At 34.8% G+C, this 24,360-nt stretch overlaps 1 protein-coding gene across 4 annotated transcripts in view; it reads left to right on the top strand.

Moving 5' to 3' along the window:
• LOC111512674 (guanylate cyclase 32E) overlaps nt 1-24,360 on the top strand; it is a 292,318-nt gene that overhangs the window by 208,542 nt on the left and 59,416 nt on the right. For all 4 annotated transcript variants that reach the window (XM_074180299.1, XM_074180298.1, XM_074180297.1 and 1 more), the window contains 4 exons: nt 7,019-7,209; nt 9,854-10,033; nt 15,148-15,252; nt 21,017-21,088. In XM_074180299.1, coding sequence (XP_074036400.1) covers nt 7,019-7,209; nt 9,854-10,033; nt 15,148-15,252; nt 21,017-21,088 — 548 coding nt within the window. The remainder of the gene's footprint in view (nt 1-7,018; nt 7,210-9,853; nt 10,034-15,147; nt 15,253-21,016; nt 21,089-24,360) is intronic.

Raw genomic sequence — 24,360 nt, forward strand, 5'->3', positions numbered from 1 at the left:
GCTGCTGTGACACAACTCTTCAGAATTGAACGAAGGAACTAGGGTTTATAATTAAAATAATAAACAAATGTCAAGCAGTTACGAAAAGCAGAATAGTGGAATTGCGTGACAAATACTTAGAACAAATAACTAAATATAGACAAGAACAACGGCAAATTTTCTATTTGGACAAAAATTTTTATGGCACTCACGACACAGTTCGAAAGGGTGGACTAATGGTTCGAGAGTGTATATCTACGCCTAGCATGCCTGCAAACAAAGGATCGCGACTAATCATTGTGCATTGCCGAGGAAGTAAAGAATTCGTTTCGAATTCTTTGAAATTTTCGATCCCAAATTTGGATGCGAATAGTGTAATAGGTCTTGACAACGCTACCCTATCATTCGCGACAGCTCATCAAAGTACCGAAAAAAAAATTGAGGAAAGACGAAATTCTAAGTTTTTCAATGGATAACAATTTGTATTGTAAATATTACTATACTAAACACCAACTACTTGAAGTTTTACAGACAAAAACATTTGAAAAAGTGTATGCCCTTGAGATTATTGCTGAAGAGTATGGACACACCATTCTGAGACTTCCCCCTATTTTTGTGTTTTCAATCCCATCGAGGTAATTTGGGGAAAATTGAAACAGAGCATCAGGCGTTAAAGTGATTTTTCAAAATGTGATAATTAGGTAATAGAGGTAATCAAAGAAGAAGTATCTAATATTACCGAAGAAAACTGACAGAAAAGAATTAAAAAAGTAATTTTAGTGAAAATAAATTCATTATTGATTTGAATGATGTCAGTGACAACAGGGTCTCTCAGTCAAAATATCAAAAATCAAACTCCGCTTTACTTTGCCAAGCTTTCGCTTCTACTGAATTTTGAATGGGTGGTATTTATTTTCTTTCAGAATTCTCTGTACATTAGATTTACTCACACCGACTTCTTCTGCAAGAGTACGGATAGAAACATGTGGATGAATAATAATATAAGCCAACACATTGATCTATAAATCTTCAGTTGTAACAGATCTCGTATGATGACGATGCTTTATAGTAGAAGGAAATGACCCAGTTCGCAATTTTTCTACAACTCTCGAAAAAGTCATTCGTGACGGAATGGGTCTGTCTGGAAAACGTTCTTGGTATAGACGTTGTGCTTGACGGCAGTTTTTCTGACATTCCCCAAAAATTAATAACATATCAATGCAATCACTTGGACTAAACGCGAAAGGCATACTGGAGTTTTCGCACAAAGAACACAGTTACTGTTTTGCAAAGAATCACTGAATCGAACTGACAAGTAGATACAATTCAACAACATTTGTTACTATGGCATCAACAAGCATAAGCTACTTGATGAAATTGTGCAATATAAAGCAATTCACCCTCAAGTTAGTCACATTCTCAAGAATTTCAATATTATATTCAACTGATATCGATATCGTATCGTAGAGGTGAGAATAATGGTTTGTATTCAGTAGTAGTCTAGTTCAATTCAATAAAAGATATAGACTGGATTCGTGTACGAGTAAATAAGTTTTTTTGAAACTTTATATTTAAGGAAAAGTGCAATAACTCAACAACGCCATAACTGAATTTCAAAAACCAAACATGAAATAATATCAGAATTTATCGTAGCATCTGAATATGTAATGATATACAGGGCGTTCTATTTTAAAAAATGGAATTTTGGTCTGTAGCACCTACACCAAACACCCTGTATATTTAAAAATTATATCAAAATATAGCTCTCATGAACTCCTAAAACTTTTGTATGAAATATTTTTGTGTATCTCCTTCAACAAACCAGATATTGCCTGTCACATAAAATGTGGGACACCCGGTATATATATATATATATATATATATATATATATATATATATATATATATATATATATATATCAATCAGATGGTATCTTGAGGTTGCAGTCAAGGTCAATGATGAAAACTCTTTGCTAGTTTGGTCAAGCTTTCGGAAATGTTTATTTCCTTCTTCAGGACAACAGAAAAAATGATTGTAAAAATATATGTATAAAACGTTACAGATAAACTTACTCAACATGAGATTAATATAAAAAATTAGCAGCAAATCGAAACGAAAAATATTTTGAAAATTAATTTTGATTAATTGCTGCTAATTTTTTATATTAATCTCATGTTGAGTAAGTTATATCTGTAACGTTTTATACGTTACATCATTGACCTCATTGATATCATCGACCTTGACTGCAACCTCAAGATACCATCTGAATAATTCATAGATTCAGTCATTAAATATCCTACTTTTATATATATATATATATATATATATATATATATATATATATATATATATATATATATATATATATATATATATATATATATATATATATATATATATATATATAAACGGCGTGCCACGCCGTTTTACTTTTTTTAATATTCTGAATGATCTGAAATATTTTGTTTGTTGAATTTCAGTGATACATGAATTAAATTGTTTGTTGATAATTTTTATTCGGCGCTGCAGTCGAACGGATTATTACCGTACTTACTCAACATGAGATTAATATAAAAAATTTGCAGCAAATCGAAACGAAAAATATTTTGAAAATTAATTTTGATTAATTGCTGCTAATTTTTTATATTAATCTCATGTTGACTAAGTTATATCTGTAACGTTTTATACGTTACATCATTGACCTCATTGATATCATCGACCTTGACTGCAACCTCAAGATACCATCTGAATAATTCATAGATTCAGTCATTAAATATCCTACTTTTATATATATATATATATATATATATATATATATATATATATATATATATATATATATATATATATATATATATATATATATAATATATATATATATATATATATAAACGGCGTGCCACGCCGTTTTACTTTTTTTAATATTCTGAATGATCTGAAATATTTTGTTTGTTGAATTTCAGTGATACATGAATTAAATTGTTTGTTGATAATTTTTATTCGGCGCTGCAGTCGAACGGATTATTACCGTACTATGACCAATGACATACATATTATATGCAGTTATGTAGTTCCGCAAAAATACGCCCGACGTCAGCGCCGAATAAAAATTATCAACAAACAATTTAATTCATGTATCACTGAAATGCAACAAACAAATGAATTCAATTCTTTCCAAAGGAATATTAATAAAAAGCAAAACGGCGTGCCACGTCGTCGCTGACGTCGGCGCTGACGTCGGGCGTATTTTTGCGGAACTACATAACTGCATATAATATGTATGTCATTGGTCATAGTACGGTAATAATCCGTTCGACTGCAGCGCCGAATAAAAATTATCAACAAACACTTTAATTCATGTATCACTGAAATTCAACAAACAAAATAATTCAGATCATTTCAAAGGAATATTAAAAAAAGTAAAACGGCGTGGCACGCCGTTTTACTTTCTATTGGTATTTTGTAAAAATGAATTGTTTTGATTGTTGCTTTTAGGTGATACATGAATTAAATTGATTGTTGATAATTTTTATTCGGCGCTGCGGTCGGACGGAATATTGTGTTACTATCACTAAACTATCATGTTGCCAGATTTAAAAATTCAGTTTTTGCAAGAATCCGTTCGACGCTAGCGCCGAATTAAAATTATCAACAATCGTTTTAATTCATGTAACTATAATTATCAACAAACCATTTTATTCATGTTTCACAGAAATTGTAGTAAATTATTCGATAGTTACAAAAAAAGTATATATGACAAACATTTACTTCCAAAAATTTCAAACAATGAATCTGTATTATAACTGTTCGTAACTTTTCATCAAACAAATTAATTCATGTAACATTTTAAATCAAGTGTCATTTAAAATAGAACAAATTTTGGGAACAATCGTTTTTAATGTGTCAAACAAATGCATGAATCAATTAAATTCAAACAAATACATTGTTAGTTGAATAAACTGAGGAATGAATATTTGTGACAATAAAAAGTAAAACGGCGTTCCATACTTTCTACCGAAGTTTGAGAAAAGAGTATCTGAAGAATGACAACTTCAGCAGTATTGAATCAATGCTCTATCAAATCCAAGAGAGGAAACGGCAAAGAGAAACAATTTCATGGTCTGTAATATCAGCCAATGCATGTCTCGGGATCTGAATGGGAGGATTATAGGAGAGGAAAGATCATTTTCGGTTTAATTAAGAAGAGAAAAGGACCCGGTTACAAAAGTAGTCAGGGTTGAACGACAAAGTAGATCGAATACCAGACCGCTGAAAGTAATTGTTTGAAATAGTGACCCACTTAACTTTTCAAGAAACTGTTGAGAACAATATTGAAGATGATGTAATGATAAGAGAAGTGGCATTGATCGTTTCTTCAGTCTCGATGCTGGAGATAATTTATGTCTATCACTGTTTAACAAAAAACCTTTTCAATCATACAGAAAGAAACAAATTGTCCAGGATTTTATATTCGTTTTACAACTCAATCTACATGTGGTTATATTAGGTTGTTTCAAAAGTTTTGTCTGTTTCAATGTCATGTGTTTTTGTAGCTTCATATTTCAACAAATATTCATTCGATAAATTCAAATGTTTTGCCTCTTTTCAGGTTAATAATAATATGATATCGTAAAACGATTTTCAGTCAATTTTTCTTTACGAATTCAAATTCAAACAAAGCCCAAAGAGCCTAAAAAATTTACCAGGAATTTAGCAATAATCGTGTCAATGAACGCACTGTTTGATGTCGGTTTGTGAAATTAAGTTCCAGAGATTTCAGCTTCGAAGATGAGCTCCGCAGTGGTCTACCTACAGTAATCCAGGACAAGGATTCGAGGAAACTGGTGAAGACTGACTGATCACAAACAATGAATGAGATGACGAATGAATTGGGTGTCACTCTCATGCACTTTTTGATGTTTTGAACCGTATTGAGAAGGCCACAAAGCTCGAAAAGTAGGTGTACGACTATTTGAACGATCGACAAAAATTGTCACGTTCTTCTTTGCTTTTGGATCGGATCAACAGTAACACAAGCGGATTGTTTGATTGCAACAACAGCCATACAAATAGCAAATCTACTAGCAAAACGATTTGCGTCCCACTCCACAGTCGATTTTCTGGGAAAGTTACCACCCACTTTTTCCATACTAGAATCGACAATGCCAGAAATTACATTTCGACAAAGTTCAGTCAAGCGAATTTTGAAACAGAAACATCTCGATATCAACAAGGCGTCTGGTCTTGATGAAGTGCTCGTCATCGTACGCAAATAAACTCGCACCAGTATATTGCAGATTTTCTAAACTACCTCACAAGGAAGGGTCTTTTCCTTTTTCTAGGAAGGTTGTTCGCGTTCAACCTACTCCCAAAAAAGGCAAGAAAATTCTTCCAAATAACTATAGACCACTCGCTTTGCTATCAGTGATATCAAAAATCATGGCAAAAGTCGTAACCCACCATATCCCTAAATATTTGGAAGGCTTTAACATTTTGAGCGAATCGTCAATATGGCTTTCAGGGAAAAAGATCAACAGGCAACTTTCTATCATATATCACCTATATTTTGAAGTACGCAATCGAGGAAAAAAGAGAGTCAAGAGCTGTTGCGCTTGTTATTTCTGAGACATTTGACCGTGTATGGTACGAGGGTTTGCTGGCCAAACTCCGACGCCATGGCTTGTTGAATCATTTTTGTGTATTGGTTTCCAGCTTCCTGAAAGAACGTTCCCTGCAAGTGGCCGTCGATGGATGTCTCTCGAATACTTGTATCATCAACGGTTGTGTTCCCCAGGGATCCATATTGTCTCCAACCATCTTTTCATCTGTTTTACCGTAAAAATGGGGTGTTCCATCGCGAGTGGTGGACAGTATATATCACTTTGGCCAACCCCATTCAGGTGGTAGGTGCATTTTGAGCATTTCCATCAGTCGAGAGAGTTTCATCGTTCCACCTCGAATATTACGGAAGATACGGATGTGTTTCCATGAGAAGTGAGACACACTGTATACATACATATATGCTTGAATATGATCATCAACATTAATATAAATATCATCAGATAATATATGTATACAAACAATAAATATTTTATCCAAATTAATCCGGAATTTTTGTTTATTAATTTTTTTAAAGCATTCGGTAGCTCATTGTAAAATTGGATACCTTTATGATAAATCGAATTTTGCCCTATATTTGTTTTTATTTTCATTAATTTTAGATTTCCTGAATATCTTATGAAATGGTTGTGTTGGTCACCATTGATTTTGAAAGATAAATTTGAATGTTTGAGCTTATTTTTGGTCGAATGAATGAAGGTATATTAATGGAATTTATGTAAGGATGGCACATCTAATAGCTTCATTGGTTTATACAAGTTGACTGTAGGCTCCTTGTAGTTCAACTTGTATATACATCTTATAATTTTGTTCTGAAGTTTTTTATTGGTTTAAGTGAGGAATTTGTTGCAATCCCCCATACTGTTATAAGAAATTGCATTTTGGAATATACTAATAAAAATGAATCAATTTGAAGTATTTTTGGGGTACAACATTATTTATTTTGAATAAAATTCCAATTATGAGAGTTATTTTTTTCTAATTGCTTCAATGTGTTTTCTCCATGATGAATGTTCATCTAGAATGAGACCAATATTTTCATTATTAAATTTAACTGGATCTTTTGAATCGATTGATGTAGACCTTTTTGATTTGAAAGAAGATCACTGAAAATTCACTGTCATTTTATGGCATCGAAGCCATAAAGATATTTGATCAAGGTCTTTTGAAATAATAAGTTTGATTTCTTGTACACTATTTCCATTGTAAGTGGTGTCATCAGCAAACATTTGTAACTTACCAAATAAATTTACTGTAGCCAAAGAATTGAAATATATAAGAAACAAAACAGGTCCAAGTATTGATCGTCAAATTGAAAGTGCATTTTCCCAGACTAATGATGCATTGCATATTGAATCCATTAGAGCATGATCAACTTCTCCATGACAACTGATTTTTCATTTTAAACTCTTTTTCCAGCTCACACAGTGGAAATAACCAGCGGAGTTACGGGCGGATTGTTCTTTGTAATGCTCATTATTTCGTTAGTTTTTTACCGTAATTGGAAATACGAACAGGAACTCGACAGCCTACTGTGGAAAGTGGACTTCAAAGATATCCAGATAAACGAAGAGGCGAATTCAAACAGTCAAGGAACCAAAGTTACTCGAGTGAGTGGTTTTCTGATAAGTAATGATCAAGCCATTGAGGCGATAGATATTTCACCAACTATTATCTTTTGTGTTTTTTATTTGTTTTATGATTGCTGAAAGTGAAGATAGTTAGGGAAGGGTGTCATTCAATTGAAATGGCATGTAGGAATTTTTTGAAAATTACACGACACAACAAAAAATATTTTTTGAATGTTTCCTACACTAAATTAGTCAATTTCTACTAATTTTGGGGTGATAAAAACGAAAATAACAATGGAAAATTTTTATTAGCTCTGGTTTTTGAGATACACAGTACTTAATCTTAAAGAGTAATTATACTATACGTGTAAAGTGAAAGTACATAAAACAATATTGTTATGTTTCTTTTAGAATATTTTAAGTACAAAATTAATAAAAAAAAACATTATTCTTAGTGTTTTGACAAATAAAAGAAGTTTGTACCACCAAATTTCAATTAAGTTCATCCGATTCATTGTAAGATCGCTGTCGTTTAGCTTGTCTTTTATAAAACACTTCTGGAGCATCCCTACACACAGACCAGCAGTAGTCTGCAAGCATTGCTTCATTCCAACGGCCCTGATATCTCTGTTCCATTAAGGCAATGTCTTGATGGAATCTTTCTCCATGTTCGTCACTCACAGCTCCACAGTTTTGTGGGAAGAAATTAAGATGAGAGTGAAGAAAATGAATTTTTAAGGACATGTTGCATCCAAGTTGGTGGTAAGCTTGAAGAAGCTCTTTAACCAATGCTGTGAAGTTATCATCTCTTTTGTTACCTAAAAACCCATGTACAACCCCCTTAAAGGCTTCCCAGGCTCTTTTTTCATTTCCTGTTAAAATCATGTCAAAAGCAGGATCATTTACGATTTCACGGATTTGAGGCCCAATAAAGATGCCTTCCTTGACTTTAGCATCACTCAACCTGGGAAACTTTGCTCTCAAGTACTTAAAAGCTTGTCCTTCCTGGTCCATGGCCTTCACAAAGTTTTTCATTAGTCCCAACTTAATATGTAATGGGGGAAGGAGAACATCCTTAGGATCTACAAGAGGCTCGTAAACTACATTTTTCTCATTAGGGTTTAGGTCTCGTTTAGGCCAGTTCATTTTTTTATAGTGAGATTTTCTATCCCGACTGTCCCACAGACACAAAAAACAACAGTACTTGGTGAACCCTAATTGCATTCCTAGGAGTATAGCAATGACTTTCAGATCACCACAGATGTGCCACTTGTGTTGTTCATATTTGATTGATTGGAGAAGTGTTTTCATATTTCTTTTTTCTCAAAAAAAGGAAGCAAATCTTTTTGACGCTGTCTGTACTGAGATATTTTCACATCATGTTTTAGAAGATTCCACTGTTGTAGTCTTGACCCTAACAGCTCAGCCTTTTCCTTAGACAAGCGAAGATCTCTTATAAGGTCACTCAACTCTGCTTGACTAATTCTGTGCGGATCACTAGACCTATCGCTTACCTCAAAATCAGGGTCATAGGATGTAGAAGGATGGGTTGCTCCTTCTAAACAGTCTTCATCACCTTCCTCTAAAATTTCATAGTTTTGGGGTGGAGAAGGGACTGGCAAATTGTCTGAGTGTGGTACAGGCTGAAGAGCAGATGGGAGATTAGGGTATTTAACCGTTCCTCTCTTCATCATAGATAAACCTTGCTTAATGGGAGGAGTTAAGCAGAAATAACAGTCGTCTGTATGATTGGTAGGCTCACGCCAAACCATAGGTACTGCAAAAGCCATTGCCCGTTTTCATTTTTCAGCCACTCTCGCAATATGACGGAACAAGAATTACAACATATATGAGGAGCCCATGATTTATCTTGGTCCCCAACTTTCACACCAAAATAATGTTCATAGGCTGTCTTAACGATAGGTGTCATTTTATGTTTCTGAGCCTTAAATGTTATTTCACCACATATATAGCAAAAGCTATCGACAGAATTCACACACTTTCGAAGCATTTCAGATCAGCACTTAAATTAATTTAAAAATCAACTTCACACGATAATTTCAATAGCAACCACGTGCGTACAATTGACAAACTCACATAGGTTTTGTTTACTACTTAAGAACAGCTGATGAGAGGGGTGTTATGTAAACAAACATGTGTACCAACTGTTGGTGATGAAATATTTCATTTGTTGAAAACTCAATATACATATATATAATATAATGATACTATATCTTGAAAACAAGAGCTAATATATAATTTTTATGGTCACTTTCGGTTTTAACACGTGGAAATATATTAAAATCATCTAATTTCAACCCCAAAACAAAAACTTTGTTGTGTTGTGTAGGATATCCTGACATTACCACGGAGGCAGCTACATCATGTAATAGTTTTGGATTTTTTTCACTACTTTTGATTAAGTTTTCTGTAAAAATTGATCGTTATTTTCATTAGCATCTCTTGAAAAGGGGCATTTAACTACCTTCCTACCTGTATATACGTTTCTCGTCGACACGACTTCAAATGAATTAGCTTGTGTGAGGTCTGCCTTCTGTTGTTGAATGTTGGTTGTTTCCCATCCGTTACCCAATAATTTTCTCTTTTGATGTAATGAAGTTGATTTTTCTCTAATTCATTTTTAAAATACATTCAGCCTTGTGTTGAAATAAATATTTTTCAGACGATTCATCCATTGATAAGAACGAGTCAGGTCTCCCTGAGCTCTAACCCAGACGCAGATTTTCGATATTCCACCATATTTACTCAAATTGGAATATACAAAGGACGAGTATTTGCTATAAAGAAAGTACACAAGAAATCGATCGATATCACCAGAGAGATGAAAAAAGAACTCAAAATGGTAAGATTTTCTTTAATATTGTTCTTTCTTGCCGATTCGTCCGTCTTGGAAAAATATGATGTCTGATATAAATAGTATCCATTGAAAGACATTTTTGAGAAGAAATCAATGTTTCTTCTTTTTTTTGGGTATTTAACCTGTCATAATATGTGAAATAAACAAATTTAATGAAAAAAATCTGCTTATCTGTAATAAAGGGCGAACTAAAAGATGCACCCCGTAAAGTTACTGTATAATATACAGGGTGTTTTCTAGCTACGGCACGAAACTTTAAAGGGTGGTTCGTAAGGTCGTTTTAAGGAAGAAAGTTCTCATAAAAACATGTCCGGAGTTTTTTCTTTTCTGAGATACAGGGTGTTGAAGTTTAAAAAAAAACGGTATTTATAAAATATCATATATATCCTTACACCGATTTGGTTGAAATATGCTACAGTTATTGAAGTAAAAAGGCGCTTATTTAGGTCCAGTGGAGTCTCAGTTAGCACTACAGCCAACATTATTGGGGAAAAAAAGTATTTTCTAGATTGATCACAACTAAAAATGAAACTTTTTCGTCGCTTGTGTTTTCTTCATAGCTAACTTCGTTTTCGAGAAAAAAAATCAAGCCACTTTCCATATCACAAACACCTGATTTGGAGACCAGCTGACAGTGTTGTCAAATCAGTGGAAGTCAGAGTTGTCAATTAGCATAATGAATGATTTTACTAACGCTGAAATAACTGAAATGCACTTTATTGATGAATTAGCAAATAGAAAAGCGGAAGAAGAACGGATAATTCACCAGGACAGATATCTTAACACAGTAATTCCATTTGCTAAAACATTTAGAACGCTACATTCATATCTATGTGGAATAAAAGTTTTTAATGAAAATGAAGGTGGTGGATGACCAGAAACTGTAACAACGCCTGAGTTAGAAGAAACTATACTTGATACGATAGAAGAAGATCCTTGCAGATTGCACTGCAGCTGGAAGTCCAGAAGCCGTATAGATAGTTCTAAAAAGAAACCTCCTATACCCATATCATATACCGAAATGAATGTTTTGCAGGTGGTTGATTCATACGATGGCACACAATAATCATTTTTCGCCAAATATTTTATTTAAGGACGATGGCAATATTTGACGTTATTAGAGAAAGTAATTTTCCGGAACAATTTTCGCTGAACGTTTGGGCAGGAATGATTGGTGACTACCTAACTGGACGGTTATTTTTACCAGCAAGAATAACAGGGGCTCCAGCTCATGTATCTCGACATCACCTACCCTGATCTGACGGAACATTGGCTGAACATTGATATGCCTGGTTATGCTATTTCAAAATTCTGTAGGAAAAATTCAATGCACGGAGAAACCTCAATACTGATCAACAAAAGTTTTTGAAATATTTTCCTTTTGTAAATATAGATAAATTTGATAATTTGATTGTGGAAAAACAGTTTGAATATTCAATAGTCCACTCACAACATAACAATGTCTATATCGTGTGTGTCTATAGACTAGAATACTTGTTAGCAAAATTACCCCCAGTTGCATCAAAAATTTTAGCTGGAGACTTCAACATACATTACGAAAACAAAACATGCGCTGATATTCAAACACTTATTTGACTGCTTCAATCTAGTCATGCATGTAGATAGCCCCACCCAAATATCTAAATTTTCATCGAGCAAACATCAAAGATGTATCAAGCTCAGTAATAAATCCAGGATTATCTGATCACGAGGCTATTCTTTGTCTCATCCCGAACATTCTCAGACATAAAAACATACACCAGGGTAAACTGTATGGACGAATATTCAGCAGAAAAAAGTATGTTCAATTTCAAAATAACTGTCAGACCACAGATTGAAATTCTCTATATGAGGCAGAAGATCCAGTGGATGAATTTCAGAAACTGTTGGATTTGAATCGCTGGAGATTGAACCCATTTGGAAAAACCTTCTCAGGAAGTTTATTCCACATAAACGCAGTTTTCCAAATGAAACAGTTCTCAAACAGTAAAGTTTGAGGTGTACTGAGTTGAACCACAAAACGATGAGCAGCCACAGTCCGTCGCGTATTTCTGATATGTGCCGCTCTTGGTGGAAGTCAAGTGCCAAGTTACTTGAACACTTTCCGTAAAAGTATCTATAGAAGAGAGACAACTTTTCTTCGATGTTCCAGACTTTAAAGTTTGCAAGTGATGTTCACGTCTCCCCTCGGGCGGATGACATTGATGTCCAATTTAACCTCCAACAAATAATCGAAGCAGTAAGCGAAATTGTCTGTCCTGATATAATTATATCCGGTTCGAAGATACTCATCTTTTTGGAGAAAACCGATGCCTGGGTTTTTGGCATTGAATTGAACGTGGTTACTTTCACGCCAATTCGAGATCACTTCCAGATCCTCATTAAGATATACAACCTCCTGCTGCCGGTGAAGATTTGCTTCCGCAGCCAAAGTCCTGGAATCCAAATGGAATGACGAGATAAGTATGCTGTCGTTAGAAAAGCAATATATTGGATTCTTCTTCTTTCCAAAAAGTCGTTGACATATAATAAAAAGAGGGTTGGAGACAATATAAATCCCTGGGGAACACCAGCGTTGATTGTAAAATTATTCGGGAGATATCCATCGACGGCTACTCACAGAGAACGTTCTTCCAGGAAGCTGGAGAGCCCTTTACAAAAATGATCCAACAAGCCATAGCTTCGAAGTTTCGCCAGCAAACCATCAAGCGCTACAGCAAACCATCATGACTCTGTATGTTTCTCGATTGCGTTAACCCAAATATGGGTGACATACGTTGGAAGGTCGCCTGTTGATCTTTGTTTTCAAGAAAGCCATATTGTCATAACTAAATTTGACTCATTCGTGACATGAAATCGTAATTTCATGAATGAATTAAGTGCTTCATCATGTAACGTTATCTAGATTGGTTCTGAGGAGGCAAAAAGGCAAGTATCTTATTCCGTAACATTGATGTCTCCTATTGAGGATGACAGTGTTGTTTCGAGGGGTATTTTTCCTCCAGTTTGTGTTTGAAAGTTTCTTCTTCACATGATCTACACATGTTTTTTTTATTAATCTTGGGAGCTGTCTGACTTGTCCATTCAATCCAAGTCTCCAGGAAACGCTGCAGTCTCTTGGGCTTATTGCGTTTGTTCTCCCATTTTCTCATGACACCAATTCCATCAGTCTCGTTTCCTGTACTAGTTTGTACAGGTTCCGTGTTGGATGTTCGTCATATTCTTCTGGACGTAATTTCGTACGTCCATATATTGCCTGCCTCCTGTGATTCAGTGCCTTACATTCGCATAAGATGTGTAGAGCTGTTTCTATCCTTTCGTTGCATAATCAGCAGCTGAGGTCTCCATTGTACAGCCCCATTTTATTCAGGTGTTCTCTGAGCGGGAAATAACCGGTCAGTAGCCCTGTAATTATTCTGAGCCGCTCCCTACTATATTGAAGTATTTCTTCGATTCTTTTCTCGGGCGGTTCCCCAATGAAGGTTCTACTGTGTTTGTTGCCAGATACTTTTGTCCAGTACTCTGTGTGCTTCTTATTGGTCCATATCCTAATCTGGTTTCGTACCAGTGATTTTGATACCCCCAGAGCTGGTTCAGGACCTATATATGAAGTTGATGATCCGCGTCTAGCGCATTCATCAGCTGTTTCATTAACTGTGATTCCTGAATGCCCTGGCACCCAGTACAAAGTTAATTTGTTCCTGTTCGCAAGTTCATTCAGTTCTTCATGGCATTCCCAGATCAGTTTTGATGTCACCTTCGGGTTTGTCAGAGCCCCTAATGCGCTTTTGCTGTCTGTTAAAATATTGATCTGCTCATTTCTTTGAGGTCTCAATTTAATAAGCCTTGCACACTGCAAGATAGCATACACTTCCGCTTGAAATACGGATGTGTATAGTCCTAGCGGATAGTTGTAGTTTAGATTTCTATCCGCTCGGTATATTCCAGCTCCCATTCGATGTTTGGTCTTCGATCCATCTGTATACCAGGTGTTTTTTCCAAACATGTTTTCGGGATGACCAATGGTCTTCCACTCTTCACGGCTTATGATTTTGGCCGTAAAGTTTGTGTTAAAGGTGTACTTCGGTATCATGTGGTCCGTGCACATATTCAATATGTGCTCTTCCACTTGTTCCGAAATTTCTGTTCGGTCCGCTCTTCTGTAGTTCGGTGAGTTTTCCAGTCTGAATTGGCCCATCCTGACCTCCCCTATTATCACAAAGTGTAAAGGAGGTAGATTCAGGAGTGTCTCCAATGCAGCTGTTGGGGAGTTCTCATTGCTCCCGTCATTCCCAAACATGCAAGTCTTTGCACCTTGCCTAGTTTGTTGATGGCGGTCGCCTGCTTCACCTGGCCACCAGACCAGAAATGCGTATGTTATCATAGGTTCAACCACCATCGTGTATAGCCAATATACCATGTCTGGTTTAAGTCCCCATGTTTTCCCATAGGTGCGCCTGGCGAGCATCAGTGCTACCTCCGCTTTCCTCAGGTCAGTTCGGAGTCTAGGATCACTTACAGATATTTAACCTCCCCCGACACTTGTATTTCTTCACCTCGAAGTTTTAGAGGTCCGAGACCCTCCGTTTTAGTCCTCTTGGTGAATGCTACTATGGTCGATTTGGATGGGTTTATGTTAAGCCCTTCCTCTTCAGTCCATCTTGTTATGATGTTCAGGACCTGCTGCATGCATCCTTTCACTACATTATTGTATTTGCCCTGGACTAGGATGACTAAGTCGTCTGCATAGCCCAGTGCTTTGTACCCATTACGGTCCAGGAGACATAGCGGCTCGTCCATGACAAGGTTCCATAACAGAGGGGATAGAACCCCCCTGTGGACAGCCCCTTGATACCCGTGCCACGACTGTTTTCCCCATAATAGTTGTATATACCAATCTTCCCCTAAGCAGGCAGTTTATCTACATAGTTTGAACAGAGTTTATTTTAAAATGTATTGCTTCCTTTGAAAGATTCCCACAATTTTTTTTTATAAAAATGGAGAGGTAGAAAGCCAAAACCTTCCTGGTCATTTTTCGTTTCGTGAAGTGGGGAAATCACTAAAATCAAAGATAATACTCATATTTTATTTTATTCCAGATGCGCGATCTCCGACACGACAATCTCAATTCTTTCATAGGGGCCTGCACGGATAGTCCTAATATTTGTATAGTCACAGACTATTGTACAAGAGGGAGTTTGAAAGTAAGTATGCGATTTCTCAAAATATAAATTTATGATGTTCTCGTTGAAAAAAATCTCCAGTTGAGTCTACATAACTTTCTGTTCAGTAAAATCAGAATTTTCATATAAACCAATTCATGAAAAACTTCTACAAGCTTAATCAAAGAATGCAAACTCTCACGGCCGAAGATAACTGTGTCGAAGCTAATTCCCCACCTATAATAATAGGTGGGGAATTGGAGACAAGTTTCAGCATTGTAGCGTTGAGAACTACTCGATCATTTCGGCCGTTACCTCATCGCCTTTGATAATGTCTACCGCAGTGGTAGACGAAACGTGCAGGCATAAAAACATGCAGAACACGGCCAAAAACCTTGAAAAATAGCTTTGAAATAATTTTTGAAGCTTTATCAAATAGAACATGTCTTGCATATATTCAGTTCTGATGTGTGAGTAGTGTAATGTAATCATAGGGAGTGCTACGCTATGGTATAGTGAATTTTATTAACCTCAATTACTTCAATAACCTAACCTGTTAGAAGTAAAGAAAAAAATTAGACTGAGACATATTTATTTGTATCATATGTTTTCTAAATATTTTTACTGAACAATACTGCACAACAAAAACACAATGGTATACGTGAATTGTTAGAAAAATAAAGAGGATGTTCAAATTTCGCGGGCAAAATACATTCGTATTTCATCATCAATCACACAAATTCCGAAATATCTGAATTTGTGTGATTGATGACTTGTTTATTTTGTGATAATTCATGATGACTTTGATGAAATGAATAAAAACACTTTTGTTTAATTTCCGCCAGTTAAATTCATTTATACGACTGACACCGGTCGTATACACTGAAATGTGAAATTTTGAGAATTCAACAATGCTGTTTTCCACACCATGGAATATACAGTATCATCCCCAAAGTATGCACCATATGGGAAACTTATTTATTAAGGGTTTTTCAACAAAAAATTATTATTGATAAAAAGTTTGTGCATTTTCTGAAACTAAACATGCACCAAAAAAATACAGTAAAATATACGTAATATACGAGGAGCCTTTAAATATTTGATTTTGAGACAAGAGTAAAGTACTCTTATTTTGAAAAATTTCGGGAAATGTAATTCAAAAAGTTATTCAGCATTAAAATATACATAATGATTTTGAGTCGTGACCATTTAAGTGAAGTTTAACTTTTTTACCCATTTTTTCAAAATGGTGACTTCAAAAAAATTGCTAAAACGACAAATAGTCAGTATCCTGAAGTATCCTGAAGACTAAAATAATTTTCAAAATTCTTGGTGCAAAGTTATTTTTATTTTTTTCATTTTACCGAAAATTAACTCGAAATTATACTGTATTGTAACAAGCACTTAATATTCAATAATATCAAATCATAAAACATCAAAATAAAATATCTATTACATAACAAACTCATTGATTTTCTGGGGATTCTTTTGGAGAATTATTTCCAGAAAATCAATAAGTTTGTTACGAAATACCCATTTCATTTTGATGTTTCATGATTTGAGAGTATTAAATATTAAGTTCTTGTTACAACACAGTATAATTTTGATTAATTTTCGGTGTTAACAAAAAATAAAAATAGCTTTGCACCAAAAATTATTTTACTCTTCAAAAAAATTGACCGTGGTTAACATCATAGTTGTGTATTTCGAAATATCACAGGATTTCAAAATAAACCATCGTATACAGGATGCTGTCTATTTATTGTTTCAGCAATTTTTTTTTCGTAGTCATTTAAAAAAAATGGGTGAAAAAAACTTCACCAAGATGGCCATGCCTTCAAAACTAGATGTATCTTTCAATGCTGAACAACTTTTTTGAATAACATTTCCCAAAATTTTTCAAAATAAGAGTAGGTACTTTACTCCTGTCTCAAAATCAAATATTTGAAAGCTCCTCGTATGTTATGTGTGTTTTACTGTATTTTGTTAGTGCATGTTCATTTTAGGGGATGCACAAATTTTTATCAAGAGTAAAATTTTGTCGAAAAACCCTTGATAAATAAGTTTCCTATATGGTGCATACTTTGGGGATGACATTCTATAAAAGATGATATGCATGAACCCATAGCCTACAGAACTGAATGGATTAATTAAGCTCCACAAAGAAGGACATCCAGCCAGATCCGTAGTATCATATATAGATGTCCCAACCAGTAAGTTGTCAAAATTCTTCAATTCGAGATTCAGACCTCACAAAATTTAGACCTTCAAACACTGTTCCAAATTCAGTAGACCTAGCTGACAAATTATCAAATTTGAATATATATGATAATATCAAACTAGTATCATTCGACGTAAAAAAATGTTTCCTAACATTCCAACAGACGATTGTCTGAAATGCATATTAGATAAGAGTTATACAAATCCAAATATAACAAACTAATTTTAAAATGTCCTGAATACATGTCTAAGCAAAATTTCTTCAAATATAATAATATTTTTTATCTACAAAACTCAAGTCTCCCTATGGGCTCACCCATATCCTTAATAACCCTTTCCCAGAAACATATTGTGTTTTGGTTCAGATATGTTGATGACGTACTGGTTGGTTTTGATGGTTCAAACAGACAAATTAATCAATTTATATACACTCTCAATAGTCTGCATAAGAAAACTAAACTCACAGTAGACATCGAACAAAACAAGGAGTTTAACTTCTTAAATTTGAATATTTCAAAAGTCGATTATGGTTTTCAATTCAATATCTACCGAAAAAACATTCACAGACTGGTACACAGAGCTTTCGCAATCCCGTTACCTGAAAAGAATTTCCAAGATGAACTAAAAAAAATAATTGAGCGAATTGCAGTAAAAAATCAGGTACCAGATTCCCTAATAGAAAAGATAATATTAGGTTAATCTCATAAAATACTGCAGAGAACACAATATATATATATATATATATATATATATATATATATATATATATATATATATATATATATATATATGAAGTAGCACCAACTACTCAGGTAAACTTTCTGAAGATATTCAAAATTACTTCTCTGAATAAAAAATAACGACAGCTTTCATAAGTTTAGGCAGAACTATGTTTGATGTAAAACTCAAACGAGATAGAATGAAAAAATCAGGTATACATACACACATCGGAAAAGTCTAGGGATATTTTCAAAAATGGTAATATTTTTTTTTAGATCGCTTTAGGGAAAACAAGTTGATGGGTGATCATTAAACGAATGTAACTTACAACAAAATTTATTAAATGGTCAAAAATACTGAGTGTGCATATAAGCAAAAATTAAAAAAAATATGGCTCTTCTTTGACACCCCGAAAAAAAATCATAATACAAAAAAAATTGGAATCAGTACAAAGTATGACCTCAACGCTGGGTTATTACGGCCCTACATGTATCGTGCATCGACAAAATGAGATTGTCAATGTCTTGTTGAGGTACATTTGCCCATTCAGCGATTAAAAGCTTTCTCAATTGAAACGTTGTGTGAATGTTCCCCATATGCGGAGTAATTCTTCGTTGAAGCATGTCCCACACATGCTCGATGGGATTCAGGTCCGGTGATTGTGCTGGCCATGGCAATACATCAACTCCTTCGTTGGTGAGCCAGTCAGTCACTAGACGCGCGACATGTGGACGAGCATTATCGTGCATTAGGTAGAAGTTTTCACCAACAGCACCAGCAAATGGACGGACGATAGGTAGAAGAATGGTGTCGAGGTACTGTCGAGCTGTGAGGGAGCGATTTGGAAAAACGAGATCGGTTCTGCCGCCGATCATGATTCCGCCCCATAGCATTACTGTACCACCTCTGTATGTGCGGACTTCCTGGACGTGTCTCAAACGTTCATTATTTCCAGGTCGTCTCCACAGTCTTACTCGACGAGAATCTGGATGAAATCCAAATCTGGATTCGTCTGTAAACAAAACTGTGGCCCAATCATTTGCATCCCAGTTTTGATGTTCTTGACACCACTCTAATCTTCTATCGCGATTGCCTCTCGACAAAGGTGGACATCTAAGTGGCCTTCTGTTGTGGAGATCTGCTTCATGCAGTCGATTTCTGACAGTATCACGACCAATGGTTACCTGGTGCGTCTGCTGCAACACGTTAACCAAATCAGGTGCTGTGATTGTCGGTTGTCTTCTTGCGGTTAAGACCAAAAATCGGTCTTGAACTGCAGTTGTAGCGCGTCCTCGCCCTGGATGTTGTTTGGCTGGACTGCCAGTTTCACGGAAACGCCGCCACAATCGACTGATAACACTTTGGAAGACCCCCAAACGAAGAGCTACATCATTTTGTCGCATGCCACCTTGAAGAAGCCCTACAGCTCTATTCATCTCAGCCAATGGTAAGTGATGGCGTTCCATGTTAAAGCACAATATTTACAGTTTAATTGCTGAGCAAGAACTGCATAGAATGTACAAACTCGACACTTTCAGATTATTCATTAGTTTGTAAAAAAACTTGATAAAAGATTAGTTACCGTTTTTGCAGGCTTTGTTCAACCCATAGAAATCTACAGGGTGGTCGAGTGTACCAATTTAATCGAAATTAAACGACCTCATGCATTTATTTTTATGATATTTAGTATGTTATAAAAATATCCCTAGACTTTTCCGATGTGTGTAGAATAGAGTTTGGCGAGTGATCTACAGTATATACAGGCCAAACCGGTAGAAATTTTCACACAAGGCTCCTCGAACATATCTGTTTGATCAAAAAATCTACAATGTATGAACATCTTCAAGAATCAAAACAGATAAGTAAAAATAACCTCAAAATCCTACACTTATGTAATATACGGACAAAATCAATTAGTGGGAAGACATGGAAATCAACAAATCAATGAGAAACCAGAAATATATACCCCTAAACGAACAACTTGATTTATGTAGATCTCCACTTTTGAATTTAGAAGTCTAAGAACCCCTATAATCTTCAGTGTTGAATTTTATAGTTGGCCCCTGGTTCGTTTGAATATCTGTCTGTCTATCTTATCTAAAAACTGCCGATATAACCGAGTTTTCGAATTTCACATTTGAGGTTTATACTTGATCTGTCTGTTCTGTTCTATCTGTTTTTCCGTTAATCAGCTGTCGCCCTCATACGAACGACAACTCTCAGAAGTTGAGAAACTTGTGCGAGCTAAGGACTAACGAGGTCTTACCTTTTAACGTGTGATTCCTATACTTGATAATGGGGTTAAACCCGAAACCGGTCGTTTAAATAAAATTAACTAGTGGAAATTAGACAAAAGTGTTTTTATTCATTTCATTAAAGTGCTCAGGAATTGTTGAATGAAGTCAACGTCAACCGTTCCGACGATTGAAGAAACGCTGACACAATTGAAGGAAAGTATTTTGAAAGAGACAAGAAAGAAAATGATGAGGAAATAAATATTTTTTCAGAAAAACTAAAATTCACCGTATACTTTGAAGAGAAGGCGTATAACATAAATCCTAATTCACCATCCTCGAACATCTTATGTCAAGCAGAAACGAAAGACAGACTTGGACCTAAATTTGCCGGGGTACGATATATTACGGTCTAGGGACAAGGGAATACGTTGATGACTTTGAGAATGCAATTTTAACTGACGGGTATTGCAGACTTTCAAGTGGAAAACGTGAAATGTTTAGTAGAAATGTTTTCGTTTACTAAAATATAATATGTGCAATACCATGTACCTAACTTGTTTCATTATATTTTTATTTGACACAAATTCCTACGAACGGAATATTGAATCATTGTTTTCATTTATTTTCAGGATATTTTAGAGAATGACGATGTGAAGTTAGATAATATGTTCATAGCTTCACTTGTTGGAGATATACTGAGAGTAAGTATATTACTATTAAGTTATAAGTAGAACAATATTCAAAAATGTTTTTTACTTAACCTGGAATTCGTTCCGAAATTAGCAACGATTATGATAGATTTTGTTCTCTGAGCGATAATTCAGGGAAACGTAATGTATCGGTAGTAGATTAAATTACGACCCTCTATGGTCGGTGTAAATAGAGTTTGTTCTTCAATTATTTTTTAACTCCAGGAATCTGTTTTAAGTGTAATCGACCAGATAGATATTCCAATAATGAAAAAAAATATTTAATACAATGTAATAGTCAATGATGAATGAAAATTATCAATAATTATATATTAATCAATGAATAATAAACTTCATATGGCGTGTTTCTGACCGTGTGGTTGATGTTAAATGATGCTCTAACTGCGTGCTCTCCGCCCTTTATCTGGAAAAAAAATCAACGTATAAAAAATGTTTGAAAAAAATTGTTCGAAATTTAATTCACTACGATATTGATAATGAATATAACGTATAAAAAAATGTCTGAAAAAACTTGTTCGAAATTCAATCCTCTACGATATTGATAATGAATATAAATAACATAAAAGCCATAGGAAATGAGATATTCGCGAAAAGTTGAGTTTTGTGACCTTTGACCATGGATTTCAATAGTCGCGCACATCATACCATGTGTAGGTTCTGAGACAACTTGAGGGATGTCAAAATACCAGTTTATACGAGTTTATGGCTGAGAATCTCAAATTCCGAGACACTTACCCAATTGTGACTAAGATGACTGGACTATAAACTTTTATCCAGCGAATATAGAACAAACGGATATTTCATTGTTGTGAGACCACATGAGACCCTACCGAAGAGATTCTGAAAAATCGTAAATTTGAATTTAAAATCAAATGGAAACAACGTTAGTGTAATTGAAGTTCAAAATAGCTTTATGTTTGAATTGAAGAAGTTATATTTTTAGGAGTGACTACTTTTTGGGAAAGAAAGGTTTTGACTTTCTAACACTCCATCTCGATTCAAAAAAAGGATGAGGGAATCTTCCAAAGAATTTTTTTCTTTCGTGTAATTTAAAGTTTATATGGAAGTAGCTGTTTCAGGAAGACTTTCTTTCAATTTGTGTCTGAAATTTACTTCTTTGCATGATCTACACATCCATAGAGTTACTTATTTTCAAATTGATTACTTCCTTCCTTTCTTAGGAAGATTTCCTCATCCTTCTTTCTTGTATCAAGATGGAGTAGTAGAAAGCCAAAAACTTTCCCAAGCTTTATGTTCTTAAATCCTTTTTTTTCAATTTCTGTATCCTATCGTGAAGACTTATTCTTGATCGTTTTTTATCATTTATATAATTAGTGTAAATCATTTTGGAAATAAATGCCTTTACTAACCGATGAAATTGACATAGATTACAATCCACAAAAATTTTTTACAATTATCTTTCTACTTTGAATTATGGAAAATCAAACAATCCAGATAACTTTTCAACTTGCTGCAATTGTAATATAAAGAATAAATATTTTTTCACTGACAATTTGTTCATTTATCATTTATTCAAATGGGATACATTCTAGTACAGGGCGTTCCAAGAAACTCGACCCTCCTGTAAGTCAGAAACAGACGTGTAACCGAAAATTTCAAAGAATACGTCAATTTTCATTTCTAGGGGGGCTGATTCTGATATGGAAATCATACCCAAAACTTCACCCCCCTGCGGTCAGCAATCACCCCCCCCCCATTTTTTTCAATGGTATAGGGAGTCTGGTGATACATCATTCGAAAGGTCTTTTGTCTCTCTATTACTTCTGTATTTTTTTCAATTTGGTTCATTCGTTATTGAGAAATTAAATGTTGAAAGTTTCATTTAAGAAAAACAGAACGGATAAATTGTTCAAAATGACCCCACCTAGTTTATACTATAATACAGTCGACTCTCGAAAGCGTTCTGTACATTATTCAAGATGACCGGGGTCTGCAATCGGCATTTCCGAAAAAGTCTCTGTCGTAGGTCATCTAGATTTGTAGGCTTAGTAGAGTACACTTTCAACTTCAGGTGTCCCGACATAAAGAAGTCCATGGGTGTGAGATTAGGGGATCTAGCTGGCCACTCCTGTAATAGATTTGAGTATGTGTCTCCATTGAGACTACCTTCAATGAAGAATGGTCCAACAATGTGATTACCGAAAACGCCGGCCCAGACATTGACTTTTTATTCATCACAACAAAAACAAACTATCTACTTATATTTTTTAATAAATACTACCTACAGTAATTAAAAATACATAATAATTTGATATCACCTTAATGGTTTCTTAAAAGGTTTAATAAACTTCTTTGAAACAGAATATAACTGGTAAAACAATTTACATTTTCAGGTAGACTATTATACTTGATGATTTCTTTGAAAATGTGTGTTTTAGTATTCATAGTTAGACCCCTTATACAGTGCATTTCTTCAATGCCCCCCCTTTTATTTTTTGGACGGGTCAGCTCAAAAAATAGAAATTTGGAATGATGAAGTTAATGCATGAATACTTTATTTTGAAGTGAAATTGACAGATGAAACTTTCAAGATGGCGACTGGGCGCCATAGAAAGGGGGTCTTGTGACACATCATTTTGAAGCTCCTGACGAATACTTCACAACCCTAGAATATGAAGTCATCATCTTCACCTACTACACAATGGCGGAGCATTCAATAATATCGATATTTCTAGAAATATTTCTTTTTATTTGCCATATGACAATTCCAATAACCCGATAAGGTTTGTTGGGTTATTTTTTGTTTATGAAAACGTCTAAAAATGTCAGTACGACTATGAACATCATTGTTCAGTTAGAATATTCTCATTCAGTTTTCGGTTTTACTAGTAGAAAGGTACCACGTTAACAATCTCTGAAATGGTCAATTCTCGTTCAATGGAAGAAAAAATGGAAGCGATTTTTATTTACGGTGCGACGCGTAACTTTCACGAGACCGATAGGATTTTCAATTAACGTTTTCTGAATCGTCCTATCTGCAGAAAATATTTGAGGGAACTTGTATCCAAATTTACAAAGAGCCCCAGGTCATCCGTCCATTCCGGAAGAACAGCAAGTGCAAATCATTGGTGAGATGGTAGTGAACCCTGAACCGTCTACTTATTCCGTCGCGAATGTTTGTGAGGTGCCTCCTTCTACTATGTGGAGACTTTTGAAGAGAAATAGGTATCATCCGTATAAAATTAAAATGCTACACCAATTAACTGAAGATGACCCTGATCAAAGAATTAAATTCTACGAAA

This window comes from Leptinotarsa decemlineata, unplaced genomic scaffold (assembly GCF_025532065.1).
Source record: "Leptinotarsa decemlineata unplaced genomic scaffold, Ldec_3_MD MMD2_tig00026294_RagTag_RagTag, whole genome shotgun sequence".
NCBI classification, from domain to species: domain Eukaryota; kingdom Metazoa; phylum Arthropoda; class Insecta; order Coleoptera; family Chrysomelidae; genus Leptinotarsa; species Leptinotarsa decemlineata.